This window comes from Lissotriton helveticus, chromosome 5_1 (genome assembly GCF_964261635.1).
Source record: "Lissotriton helveticus chromosome 5_1, aLisHel1.1, whole genome shotgun sequence".
Lineage (NCBI taxonomy): Eukaryota > Metazoa > Chordata > Amphibia > Caudata > Salamandridae > Lissotriton > Lissotriton helveticus.
In genome coordinates, this window is record NC_136065.1 from 206,228,675 (window position 1) to 206,241,914 (window position 13,240).

Genomic DNA, 13,240 nt, shown 5'->3' on the forward strand with positions numbered 1-13,240 from the left:
GATGCAGTGGGAAGGAAAGTCTACCCCTCTTCAGCCTCTTCCTTAAGCTTCTACAGCCTTATTTGACTGTTACAGTGACAGAAACGCTTGTCTGGCAAACTTAATAGGCCGGATAGAAAAGGATTTTCCTAGATCCTAGAGGAAGGAATACTGGCCTCAGACCAAACCCTTGGTATGGCAAAATATTTGGCTGATGTTGCTGCTGGTAGACTCTTTAACATGCATTCATCGATTTTAAAGCCGAAATGGCTGATGGAAATACCTTCTTCGCTGATTGTTTCATCTTTTTTGAATCCCTATCTCCAGGTTTGGATGGAAAAGAGCCAGAAGATTGTTTAGAAGAGCAAGACACCTGAACTACCAAGCTCTCAGGAAATGGATGTGCAGATGAAAGAAGCTGGATCCTCAGGCGTAACTTTGTACCGTCTTGCCACCGATCTGGACACAGCAGGGGCGGACATAGGCTTTTGCCATACTTCTAATATGAGCTTCGTCAAAGCCTCATTAAATGGGAGAAGAGGCTCTGTCACAGATGAAGGCGTGAAGATCCTCTGTCATAATGTTTGATTTAATATCTGTAGTGGGCAACTGCAAGTCCAGAAGATCAGCCGCCTTCCTGATAATTGAGTGGTAAGAAGAGACCTTCTGTGAAGGAAGACCCTTCGGAGAAGAAAGTTCCCACTCTGGCGACATATCTAGCTCACTACCTTCCTGAAGCCCCTCAAACTCATGCATGGGATCAACAATCTTACCTTCCTCAGCCTCTTCCTGTTGCTCTTGGAATTCTTCCTCCTCCAGAAGCTTGTGCCTCCCTTCTTGATCTCATCTTGGGTAACCGCATCGGTGGCGCCAGGCGTGGCACCAGTGACTGCGGGGCTGGCACGATGGAGGCCCTTCAGGGATTGTATTGGCATTGAGAATCTCAGCGTCGGAAAAGACCAACTCGGGGTCATTGGCATAAAAGGTGCCTGGGCATAATGAGATGGTAAGCTCATGTTAAAAGACAGCGGTCCCATGGGGCCAACAGGCTCACCAGAAGGGTTAGCCGCCCTTGCAAACATGCCATACATCACATTTAAGAAATGGGAAGGATCCGTACCTGGAGCCGGAAAGGGTGGGTACGGATTCGGTATCGCCTGCTCTGGAACAGCTCGAGGCTGTTCGACTAGATCTGGCTGCGGAGCAGGAGACACTGGAGCCAGAGGTGGAGTGGTCGGAGGCGAAGTCGTTGCTTCCCTGGGCGTCGGAGAGCCCCTCTGAGTCGGAGAGGGAGCTGGAGTCACCTGAGCTGTAGGGAAAGGTGAGACTTCATCCTTCCTGTGACGCCGTAGAGCTGGGGACCCCGACTTCGGTGACTTGTCTTTAGAAGAGCAGCATCTGGAGCCATGGCGCCGCTTCTTCTTGTGCTTCATCGGCTACTTCAAAGTGTGTGGAGTCGGTGACTTGGACTTCGATGTCATCCTTCTTCGACCCCTCTTCTGCATCTCCGCCCTGGCCATAAACAGTTTGACTTCCCTCTCTTTGAGGGCCTTTGGATTCATACGCCGACACAATGAACATCCCTCGACGTCGTGGTCAGACGAAAGGCACCAAAGACCATCATCATGGGGATCTGTGATGGACATATGACCCCCGCATTCCCGACAAGGTTTAAACCCAGATTTGTTCTGAGCAGTATTGCACTGCTACAATTACAGATGAACCTGTAACAATGTTAAACTGCTAAGAAATTGAGAGTCCTGCAAAAACCGCTACGCGTCGACGGATCGCAAAAAAGAGAACTGACGTCAGCACGCCGACAAGGTCTTCTTAATGGCTCAAATGACGTTGTGCGGGGTCGCGAGCAGAGCCGTTCTATTGTGACATGCTTGTCGATGTGGGAGAGCTATGAAGAAAAGTTTCTGTGGAATGCTGCGCAAGGGGTAATTCAAAAGGTGAGGAATCCACAGGCAGATGTATCCATCAGAAACAAGGGACTTACAAGGGTACATCAGTAGCCAATTGTGTAGGTACAAAACTACTTACCATGTCAATGTATGTCAATGTAGGGGAGAACACACAGTTGCTGGGAACCTGATTAGCAGGATCCCAGCAGAATAGGTCAAAAACACACTGACACCAGGCAAAAAGTGGGGGTAACCGTGAAAGCAGAACCTACTTTCCTACAGATAAGGAGGGCTGTTTCTAAAAAAAATATATATATTTGGTCATTAGCACCATGTGTGTATCTCTCTAGAATCAATTTCATCATCTATATGGTACTATTAATTACCATAGACGTTTTATTTTAAATGGTAACTATTCCACGCTGTTAAAATAAAAATTTAAAAAATGAATACCTTGTTGGTTTCTATTTTAGCACATTAATACTGGCACTGACAGGGGGGTCACACCTCCCACGACAGATATATTTCTGTATGTATTTGCGCATATATATATATTTGTGTTTATAAAATATACATTATAAGGATAGTTAGTCTTTGAGGAGTTCCATGACCGCCTAGAGGAACGAGGCCAAAAGCAGAGTCCCTTTATAAGGCTATGGAACTCCAAGTTGACTTGAAATAGCCTTATCAAGTACGACAGAGGGTACTTTATTCCTCATAATACATTTTCACACTAACAAAATGGGTTCTGCCCATGTGATCAGTCTGTATTGCTTTTAGATCACTTAGGTTTTGCCCTTTTTACTGTGAGTGAGCCTCCCAACTGGTGACTCACCCATGGTAAATGGACTTGCCATGTTTACCGCCAGTGTCATCCTTTTAATATAAGGCCTCGGCGACGTGGTACACGTGTGCACACGTGTGAAGGCTGTTTATGCGAGGGCTGCACTTGTGAGACTACTGTCGCGTGCACCTAGTAACAGGTAGCTTTACGCAGAGAGAACTCTGCAGGATTAGATGTTGACCTGCGAAACACTTTTTAATATTAGCGTACACTCATAAGAAAAGTCAGTGAGGTTTATTCTCTTGTCGGCAGTATGACTTTTTTATACATATAGGGGGAAAAACTGCCTTAGAGTGCAGTTTTAATTCTCTTTGGCCTATAAAGTCCTGTGACCTATCAAAATGGGGTAGACCATGTGCGCCACAATCAGGTCTGCAAGATCCAAGAAGGTATCTGTACAACTTATGGATCATTTAGAATTGTCATATTTCCCTGTTTAAGCTCCGGATCAGAGCCCTGGTATTTTGTCACCCTGCTGGGCTAGGTTAATTACATTTTTCTCCAGCAGCCGGAACAAAGGCCTCCCCGCATAAAGGGTGCAATTAGCTGGAGTTCACTGAGCTCCTGAAGAGGAAAGTGGTGGGGAGAAAGGATGTGTATCCATTAATCCGCTCTCACACTGTAGCCGGGATGGGCCAACCCAAGCCCACTGAACAAAGGAGGCAGCCCAGACATCTGAAGCAACCAAAGGAGGGGGCTCCTCTTTGAAGTTTTCGCAAGAGAGGCCATAGCAGTGATGTCAGTATGGGGCAGAGCTGAGGCCCCCAGAGCAGATCCTCGATGACACCATCTTGAATTGTCCAAGCATGCTGTGCAGGAGGGTTGAGCTAGAGGCAAAGAGGTGATGTGGTGCCGTAGGATTGGCTAGGGGTGCCTGGCTTCTAGAACGTTCTGACCACAGTTAAAGGGGGAGAGACAGCAGAAATAGACATCTGGAATGAGGAGCTCCCTAATGACCACATCAACTATAGACTCTGACTATGGTGGACCCCAGGACCAGTCTCTACCTAGTACCAGGGATGCTGGTCCCCTTACACTCCCTAAGGAGTAACTGGGGGTAAGAACTAAACTCCTGCACCAAGGAGGAGAGAAGCACCAGAGGAGAAAGACTGGTGCAGTGAGCCAATGGAACCAGCTCCCTGCAAACTTTGCCACCCTAGAAGCCAGGAGGCTTAGGACAAGTGCTCCAGGTGACAAGGGCTTACCACCAAGAGCAAAATCCGCAAAAGATCAAGCAAAATGGCCCAACAGGGCCCGAGCTATGTTGAAAAAAAGGATTTAACTTTGACTCCCCCCACCCCTGCAAGACTCTGTAGCACATGGAGCTCCACCGCCTTAGGATTCTAAACCCCTAGGATGGGTCAGGGCCTGGTGGTCAGCGCAAGGACTGGTTAATGTCCTCCCTGGGAGGGGCAGTGCGTGGGACCCCCCTGCCCAGAGGTCCCTGGGATCCCAACCCCCAGGCTGGATTTTATCGATAGGGGCCAAGATCCTCACTCTGGGTGTCCCACCACATAAAAAGGAAGCAGGGAGGGCCGTTGAACCCCGAGAGTCGGGAGTGGGGAGCTGTGATCGCAAATCCAGGCCCGATGTGAGCAACTACCGACAAGTGTAATCACATTCCCCAGAAGACAAGAGAGGAGATACCCGGGATCTCAACTCCGGGCCCTGGCAGAGATGAGGAGAACGGGGGAGGACAGTCTGCCCCGCTCCCTGTGCCTATGTCTGGAGGGAGCAGACAGCCACCACGGAGGCAAGTGCCCTGCCTGCAGGAGGTGCATGGGAGAAGAACTGCTGGCTCTCACTGCAACATGGGGAAGTAGAGCTCCCACAGGTAGCCGGCTGTGGCAGCCAGGGGTTGGCTTCCTGGGCTGCTCCCAAGCTAGAGAGAGGCATTTAGGGTGCTCAGGTGGGACAGGGCACCCCAAGCAAAAGCACACAAAAAAAAAGTTGCATAGTGCAGGGCAACAAGAAAAGAATGCGGCCGAGCCGCCTGTTAAGTGTGCACGCATCCCGGGAGGAAGCACCCGATAATATTCTGCGGGGCTTTGCAAAAGCCAAGAGTTCTCATTAATCTGGTAGCCCCAGGATGGCATGCACACCACCAATGGAACAAGGCAGTGTGTGGGGGCTACAGAAGAGCTACAGTTCCCCCAACAAATGTTTGCCAAAATGCAAACCCTAAGGGCCATCATTTTTACCCAGTTTACGTCGCTCTTTCATTGCATAACATGGTGCAAGAGCAACGCAAACCTTAAGTCAGATTTTTGAAGCCACGCAAAGCCACTTTACATGGCTTTAAGTGGCTCTAAAAATCTGGATTAGTGCAACACAGCACAAATCACTGGATTGGTTACTCTGCCCTGGATAGGCGTTTCATGGTTGTTGCATGGGAGATACGCCTCCCCAGGAGAGGCGTAACGAAGACAAATGTCTTTATTTCTCCTCTTTACTTCCTCTTTTAATGTGTGCTGCATTTTGCAGCACACACAGAGGAAAATACCTCTCAGGATTGTTTTTGTGCAGGAAGGTGACCCTTCCTGCACAAAAGAAATCATGCATGCATCTCAGGCACCCTTGCACAATGTTGTAAGCGTCCCTTCATTGGCGCTAGGCTGCCAAAATGGCCCCAGCGCACAGGGAAAAATCAGCAATGTGCTGTATTCCTTAAATACGGTACAAAAGGGGGTGGTGATGAACGGAGCATCTGAACCAATCAAACACTCACACCCAGTCACAAGATCTGGGTTTTATCCATCACCGTTCTTTAGCCCACTCTGCCACCCCAGTTCAGACTGGGCTAAACTGGTGGCAGAGTGGGCTAAAGAACGGTGATGGATTAAACCCAGATCTGTTGACTGGGTGTGAGTGTTTGATTGGTTCAGATGCTCCGTCCATCACCACTCCCTTTTGTACCGCTTTGTTCACCATAAATTGGCAGGGTATGCTCAGACGTGAGTCCCTTGCTCACTTTGCCACTGGATTCAAGCAAGCCTGGCTGAAGACGGCTGAAATGCCAGAAACCGGTCCTAGGAAGCTTGTTTCAGGTCCAGGGAAGGCATGACTTGGCAGTTCGTGCTGGACCATGTCTGAACTGGGGTGGCAGAGTGGGCTAAGGAACGTTGATGGATTAAACACAGATCTGTTGAGTGGGTGTGAGTGTTTGATTGGTTCAGAAGCTCCGTCCATCACCACCCCCTTTTGTACCGCTGTATTCCTTAAATACAGCACATTCCTGTCCTTTCCCAGTGACGTCCCGCAGCAAGGTAACGTGCTGCGCAGCACTGTGCCACTATTTTATAAATTTGCGCCTAAGTTTGGGGTCTAGGAAATGATTCCCAAAGCTGGAGCTTTGCTCCACAGCTGAGAGTGCAGTATCCTCTACAGGCTGACTCTATGACGGCAGGTGTATAAGGCCTGAAGGTTGTTAAAAGAGACACAGACATATGGTGTGCATTTAAATAACACCTTATTCAACAGTGTTCATCATAATGGTATGACAATGTTTTATTTAAAGATATTATTCATAATGGTTTTATGCAATGCTCCATTCAAAGATTTTCCTGGCAATGCTTTATTTAAAGGGTCAGTAATGCTGATAGTAACGCATATTCCTGAAAGGCTGTATTGCTTTATCAATGATAATGTGAGCAAATGACTGCAATGCTTGATTATTCATAGTAAGTGCATAGGGAACATGTCAGTGTTGTCATGAAGTATTATCATGAAGTGATTCTGATCTTGAAGTGTGGTAACATAGACCTGATGCAAAGTGACACACCCATATATGGTTATGTGCTGTATTGTACATGGGGGGGGGGGGGGGGGCGGTGGTACTGTGATTTTGGGGTCTTGACCCTTTAGTGTTCAAATGTAATGTTGCCTAAGGAATTTCCAGCCTTATTTATATTTGTAAATTACTGCACAGTATTGAGTAGCATGTGTGTAATAAATGTGCTTTTACTTTCCTTAAGAAAAAGCACAGAATGAACAATCATTTATTGAATGTTACTGACTGTGAGCTAATGGTGCTTACTAGCCCACACCACCACCCTTGAGTAGCCCTTGGACTGCTCTGCTTCGCTACTCTGAGAGAGTCAAGCACTACAATGGGGTGTTTGGTTCCCAGCAAATGGTGAATGTGGACCTGTTACTTGTACAGGCCACACAACTAGTGGCCCATTCCCTCAAACACACCATTACCTTTCCCACAAATCACTTAAATCCTTGCTACATATATATTTATATATAGCATGTTTACAAACTTGAAGAATAAAAATAGAATCTCTATTGCAAAATTAAACTTGTCAAACAAGAAGATATAAGAATCCGTTTACTTCAAGTCTGTTTTTCTTTTTTTAAAGGTGCATTAGCTTGGAATGTGTAGGAACATGCAGAAGGATTATAAGGGCCACATGCATCATTCTTATCAAACAGCGATTCCCTAATTGTGATTCTCTATGAATTGCAATTAGGTAATCGCTATTTGAATATATGAAACTCCCATGAGTTTCATTGAGCGATTCCCAGAGGTTCGCAAATCGACGCACCTCATGAATGTTAATAGGGTAGGTTGCTATTTGCGACCCATTAGGAATCGCTAAAATCACGGGGATGGTGGCCTGCTGGGGTCAGCAGACCACCATGTTCGTGATTGCTCATAAATAAAGCAATCATCTTTTTTTTTTTTTAATGCAGCCCTTTTTCCTTTAAGGAAAATGGGATGCATTTAAAAAAGAAAAATAAAGTTTTCTTTTCATTTTTTCAGAGCAGGCAGTGGTCCGTGAAGCCGCTGCCTGCTCTGAAAAAAATGTTTGTGTTACCATTCTGAAAGGGGATCCTTTCCCATTTGCGAATGGGTTACCACCTACTTGAAGTAGGTGGTAAACTGCAAATATTTTGTGACTGGGTATTTGGTCGCAAAACATTCATACATACTGCTACGACTCAGTATTTGGAAGAGATGCCCTATTCATTAATGTATTTATTTATATAAAGTTTTATATAGCGCGGACATGACCCAAGCGGGTATCAGAGTGCTTTACAGGTGAACGAGGTATAAACAGAGTTGCAGGTAAAAAACACCAACATTGAGAAGCAAGATACTGGAAAAGATAGAAGAGCAATAAAATATGCCAACGCAAAAGGAAATAGAAGAGTATATAAGTGCAACAGGCAACAGACCTAGTCAAAAGCATAGTACCCCCTATGTAAATAAACGATGAAGTAGCGTTAATCGGGGCGAGGCAGTCCGTGGAGAAGGAGAAAAGCCTGCCAGTAGCGGAACCAACAACGATAGGTACCTGATGGGGGTAGGTGCCGTCAAACAAGGGCGTTAATCCATAGAGCTTTCACTTCTTTTTTGAGCCGTAGAGGGGGTCAGTCTCATGTGCGGAGGCAGGGAGTTCCAGATTCACTGGGCGATACCCGAGAACCCCCAATTATAAGTTTTCTTTTTCTGGAATTTTTGAGGTTTCAGAAGCAGAGTGCTGAAACTCCTTGAAGATCGGCCCTAAACACGCTCCTTCCAAATACTGAATCGCGATCCCATTTTGTGATTCGGTAACAGGTTACCGAATCGCAAAATCGAGGTTGGTACATTGGAAAAGCCTTTTTTGCGTTAGCAAACAGGCCGATTCTGTGAATCTGCCTCTTTGTAAATGCAAAATAGCTTGACACATGTGGCCCTAACTTTTCTATAATTACCTTAAGGAGTGCAAAAAAACATGTTACCATAAATCTCCTTTCTGGTTGTCACTGTGCAGGTTGAAAAACAGAGCAAAAGAAAAGCTATGTTTTTTGTTTTTGTTCAATAAACAGCGGCATTAATTATACTCTGTGACCTGACTTGCCTTTCCCCTTGACTGATGGCAGCAAGCATTGTGAAGCCAGAACTCAGCTGTCATAACTTATCACAGTTAAGGTCTGATGTAATTTCTTTATAATCGGTGACTTGGTGCATCTCAGGTTGCAAATTACAAAGAATTTTGAGACTGGCTTCTATATAGAGAATCCCATGTATTACATTGCCCTTACTTATCCCGTTGGTTTTCCCAGGAACTATTTGGAGAGGACAGTGAGGCTACAATTCTTTTTGTTTCCTTGTTCTTTCTTGAATATAAACGTCTTCTTGTTCTGTTTTTTGCATGCAAATATTCCCAGAGTAGAGGAAGGGAGCCCTTGTGTGATTATCAAACGCCCCTTTTTGTGATCGCTCAATGGTAGATCCTTTTGAAGTAAAACGAGTGTTCACTTCTCTTTCAGGTCATGTGAGCAGCCTAGGGCTGGGACAGCAGGAGCTCAAACTGGACTGGAAGGAAGAAAACAGCCAAGAGACTTTCCAAATGGAAGCAGCTAATGTAGAGATATTACAGGCCGAAAATGAACCAGACCTTTTCCATCTGAGTGAGTCAAGCCAAGAGATCTCCCAGACAAAAGTCAGCTCTGAGAGCCAAACAAACCAGGGTGGCTCTTCTCTGAGCAACACAAATCAGGCATGCTCCCTGCTGAGCCACACAAGCCAGGAGTGTTACCAGGTCTGTGATGTAAGCCAGGAGATTCCCCAGGTTGGAGAAGAACGAACCAAGATCTCCCAGATGAGAGATGAGAAGGATAGCTCCCAAAAGAGCTGTGACATCTCTCCAGTAAGCGAAGAACCCAGAGACTATACTGATGCGAAAGGAGAGCCTGAAGAGTTGTCAGATTTTGAAGAGCGACCAAGGGACCCTAGATGAAGGAAGAGAGCAAGTTGAAACCCAAGCGAGCTAGAAGACAGCCCAGGTGTATTCGAACCGGAATATGGACAACGGGGACCAGCGTTGGACTATGTGCTAGCATGATTTGCAGGCTAAATCAAGGCTCTCTTTGAATTTCCATGACCATGCTATATGGAGGTAACCCTCCGAAGCATTCAAAACCACCACCCAAATGTTGTGGAGTGTTGTGTACTTCTTGTACTGTTCAGGGGAAAGACTGTGACAGCAAACTCCTCACACAGGCTGGATTATTATAATCATCTCAGGAACTATTTGAAATACTTTCTGGATAGTGGACTCTGACAGTGAAGACATACGTTGCTGTTCTTAGATCTCAGGGTTACGTTTGATATTTGTAGCTGCAGGTGACATTTTTTGTTCAGTAGCTGCATTCTACAGATGAAGAGAGAGCATAGATGAATGTCCTTCCTTATCTCCATAATTATTTGTATCAATGTGCCAATGTATGCACTCGGTGAGAATGACAATGAAATGGCACTGCCTACTGGAAATGTACAAAGTTGCATATGAAACTACCAGGATTCATGGATGTGTTATGTTTAGCATTGGAGCTGTGCAGTACTCCTTTGAGCATCAGGGTATTTTCTTTTTTAATAATGAGAGATAAGGCTGGACAAGCCAATAAGCCAAAGAAAACATAGTAATTCCACTTGTCTACCCATGAAGTTTAATTCAAATTTTGTAGGACTAATTATTTAGTGGGAGTAAGCAAAGAAGTTCCCTTCACTAGGAGGAATCAACTGGGCTACAAGCTAAGTCTCTTTTATACGTAATCGTTTTTAGAAGAACAGATACATTGGAGCCAATATCCTGCTAGGTTCAATCCAACATTGCATTGTGAAGTTGTTTACTGTTCATAAATCACTGTGTGCCTTTTCCTAGATTCAGCTGTGAACGCTCAATGGGACTTTATTCTCAAAGTCTGCCACTAAGTGAAATGATGACTTTGAATAGTAGTTAACTGAATGCATCTCGGAGAAGGATCACTTGACAGCTATTAATTTTGCCAGTTCCTTAAGATGTTAGAGAGACCTCATGGAATCCCCAAACCTAGTTTGGATTCCTGCTGACAGAATTCCATAGTAGTGAGTATGGACATTTCATGGCATACCTTTATCGATTTGTGGGCAATAGTTATTGCTCCCTGACTTGTTTTTAACTTCACAGATTGCTGGAATATGTGTCCTGGCCCTTCTGGTAAGGGTCTACATGTCTGTTGGTTTATTTAGGTTTGTTACCATTGCATGGTATTAATAGGTTCCTAGAATATAATGCAGTTATGTTGTCCAGTAAGTGAACATTTCTGTTTTCCAGCAACTCGAGGTGTCTCAAGTCTGCAAATAGGTAAAAGCAGTACCTTAGTTCATAAAGTGCAATAGCTAGTCTCATGCTGGGTATCAAATGCATCACACAACAGCTTTTATGTTACTTCATTGTAAAGTATATTCTAATCAGTGGAAAATGGACCTGGCAGTGCCACACGGCACACAAGTTAATTAAAGTGATGCAAATGGAATATTGCATTGTGTTATTTTGTCGTTGTTTCATGGAATTTCTATGTGCTTCTGGACATCCCTACGATGCTACAGGACATCCCTATGATGCTACAGGACATGACAGTAAAGCTAGTGTTTCAAATAATATTGTGTGTATTTGCAGATGTCTAACATTAATCTGATAAGCCGAAGGCTGCTCAACCACACTACCCCCTGGATGATCACCTTGGGATTGCTAGAGCAAACCACTGTCCACTCATAAGGGAATACCTGGACTCTTTGCATGGTATATCTCTTGTTGATATACTATATAAAGAGCCAGCTTCCTACAGTAAGCAAGTTAGATTTAAGCTCAGTAGCTGTAAGAGGCAATTCCAAAATATCAGCAGCCTTTTTAATGACTGAATGGTCAGATGAATCTTGCAGTGGAGGAATGCCTTTTGGTCCTATTCTGGGGAAGTGTCTAAACCACTTGCCTCTGCTAAATCTTCAAAGTCCAGGTCCAGAGACACGATCTCTCCCTGTTCTGCAGATGCTGGATAGGCCACCGGAGATGGCACTAGAGTCACCTCGCTTAATCTTAATGCGACATCAGACGTGGGTATATTGCTTTCGGAGATTAGTCTCTTGAAGAACGATGTTGGCAACCATTACGCTGCTTCATCTGCTTTGATGACTTCGAGGACTGGGGAGACGATGACTTTGAACGAGGTCAAGACCTCTGACGCCCTCTCTTCTCCTTTCTTGCCTTGGCTATGAAGAGCTCCGCCTTTATCTTTCAGTGCTTAGGGGTTCATCTTCTGGCATGATGAACAAGTCTCGACGTTGTGGTCCGAAGTCAAGCACCAAAGACAATCATCATGAGCATCAGTGATAGACATCTGACCCTCACGCTCTCTACAAGGCTTGAACCCAGACTTCCTAGGTGGAGACATTTTCCCCCAAAAAATGTTGTGATACCGGAAAAAGATTCGAAAGACTTCTAGCATTCCCTAATGGAGAGCCTATCAGAAAACCGTTACGCTTCCAAGACACGGAAAAAAGGGAACAGATATCAGCACGCTGACCAGGATACAGGATATTTCTTTATTTGCATGATTAATTAAAACCGTTGCAATAGTTTACATAAAAATAGAATGAATAAGGGAAGAAGTCTAATTCCTGCGTTTTTACACTAATATAGTTTCGCATTAAAAAAATGGATATAAATGGGTTAAAATTGAAAGAATATAGGGTCACTAAGATATTGTCGCCCGAGACCCCCGCATATGGTCAAAATGGGCATGTTTTGTGTGCAAAAGTAGAAATAGCGGGATTTCAAAAGCCATCTTGTAAAATTAGAAAACAATATTAGCAACAACATTTAATATGTGGCTAAGTTCGCTCATATACTGCACTTTTGATAAGATCCTCGTCTCACTGAGGTCGCCTTTAAGTTTGTTTGGACATGCCACTCTGTTGTTGTCCCGTGTTGATTAATTTGTCTTTTATGTTTGTCTCCATGATAATCAGGAATTTTACCAGACGGCAACAAAGCTGGACGTCCTCTCCAGAGAATCTTGCTCACACTGCTTGTCTGCAAGACCCTATGTTTTTTCTGTTAAAAAATGATCGAAGTAATACTTGACGCTCCCTTAGTAACTCCCTGCAGATAGTTAGGACGTGCAGGATATCCTCCTACCCTTCCCTGCAGAGTCGACAGGTTGCTGGCATCTGGGGCGAAGCCACGGCGGCAAGTGGAACGCAGATGGTAATATACCTAGGCGGTATTTCAGGAACTTCTCTTTGGTGGCGTTGGAAAAGCAGCTTTGAAGTTATGTTTGAGGGATAGCCTTGGTATAACTCTGAATAGTGAACCAACCGTGTGCTCTCTCTGACAGGATGGCTTTATCCTGTACAAGTGACACTCTTTTGGTGGTGGTGTTGACTAGCTTTTTGAAGCTCACGTAAGTCCCAGATGTCTCCCAGAGACTGCGTAGGCCTAGTTGATCAAGTGAGTCTTCCACGGAGCGTCTGGCTGGGCCTATCTCCTTAGCTTGCGGTTCTTTCCATAAGTAGGCATTTAGGGTTTCTGGGTCCCCCTTTCTAATTTTATACAAGCTTTTAATGTATGCTCCTTTGCAGGCTGTCTCTTGTCTTTGAATCCCAAACTCTAATCTCAATTGAGCAGGGTATGTGTATCTCTGCAAGCCGTAAATCATTCGTAGTGCTCTTGCTGTTAGTGCCATCCAATATTTC

The 13,240-nt window shown here is 45.0% G+C and overlaps 1 protein-coding gene across 1 annotated transcript in view; it reads left to right on the plus strand.

Moving 5' to 3' along the window:
• Positions 1–11,022, plus strand: part of LOC144754327 (ER degradation-enhancing alpha-mannosidase-like protein 3) — a 229,802-nt gene extending 218,780 nt beyond the window's left edge. Inside the window, exon 20 of the mRNA XM_078642005.1 lies at positions 8,995–11,022. Within this exon, the coding sequence (XP_078498131.1) occupies positions 8,995–9,464 (470 nt within the window). The 3' untranslated portion in view covers positions 9,465–11,022. The remainder of the gene's footprint in view (positions 1–8,994) is intronic.
• Positions 11,023–13,240: the final 2,218 nt, after the last annotated feature.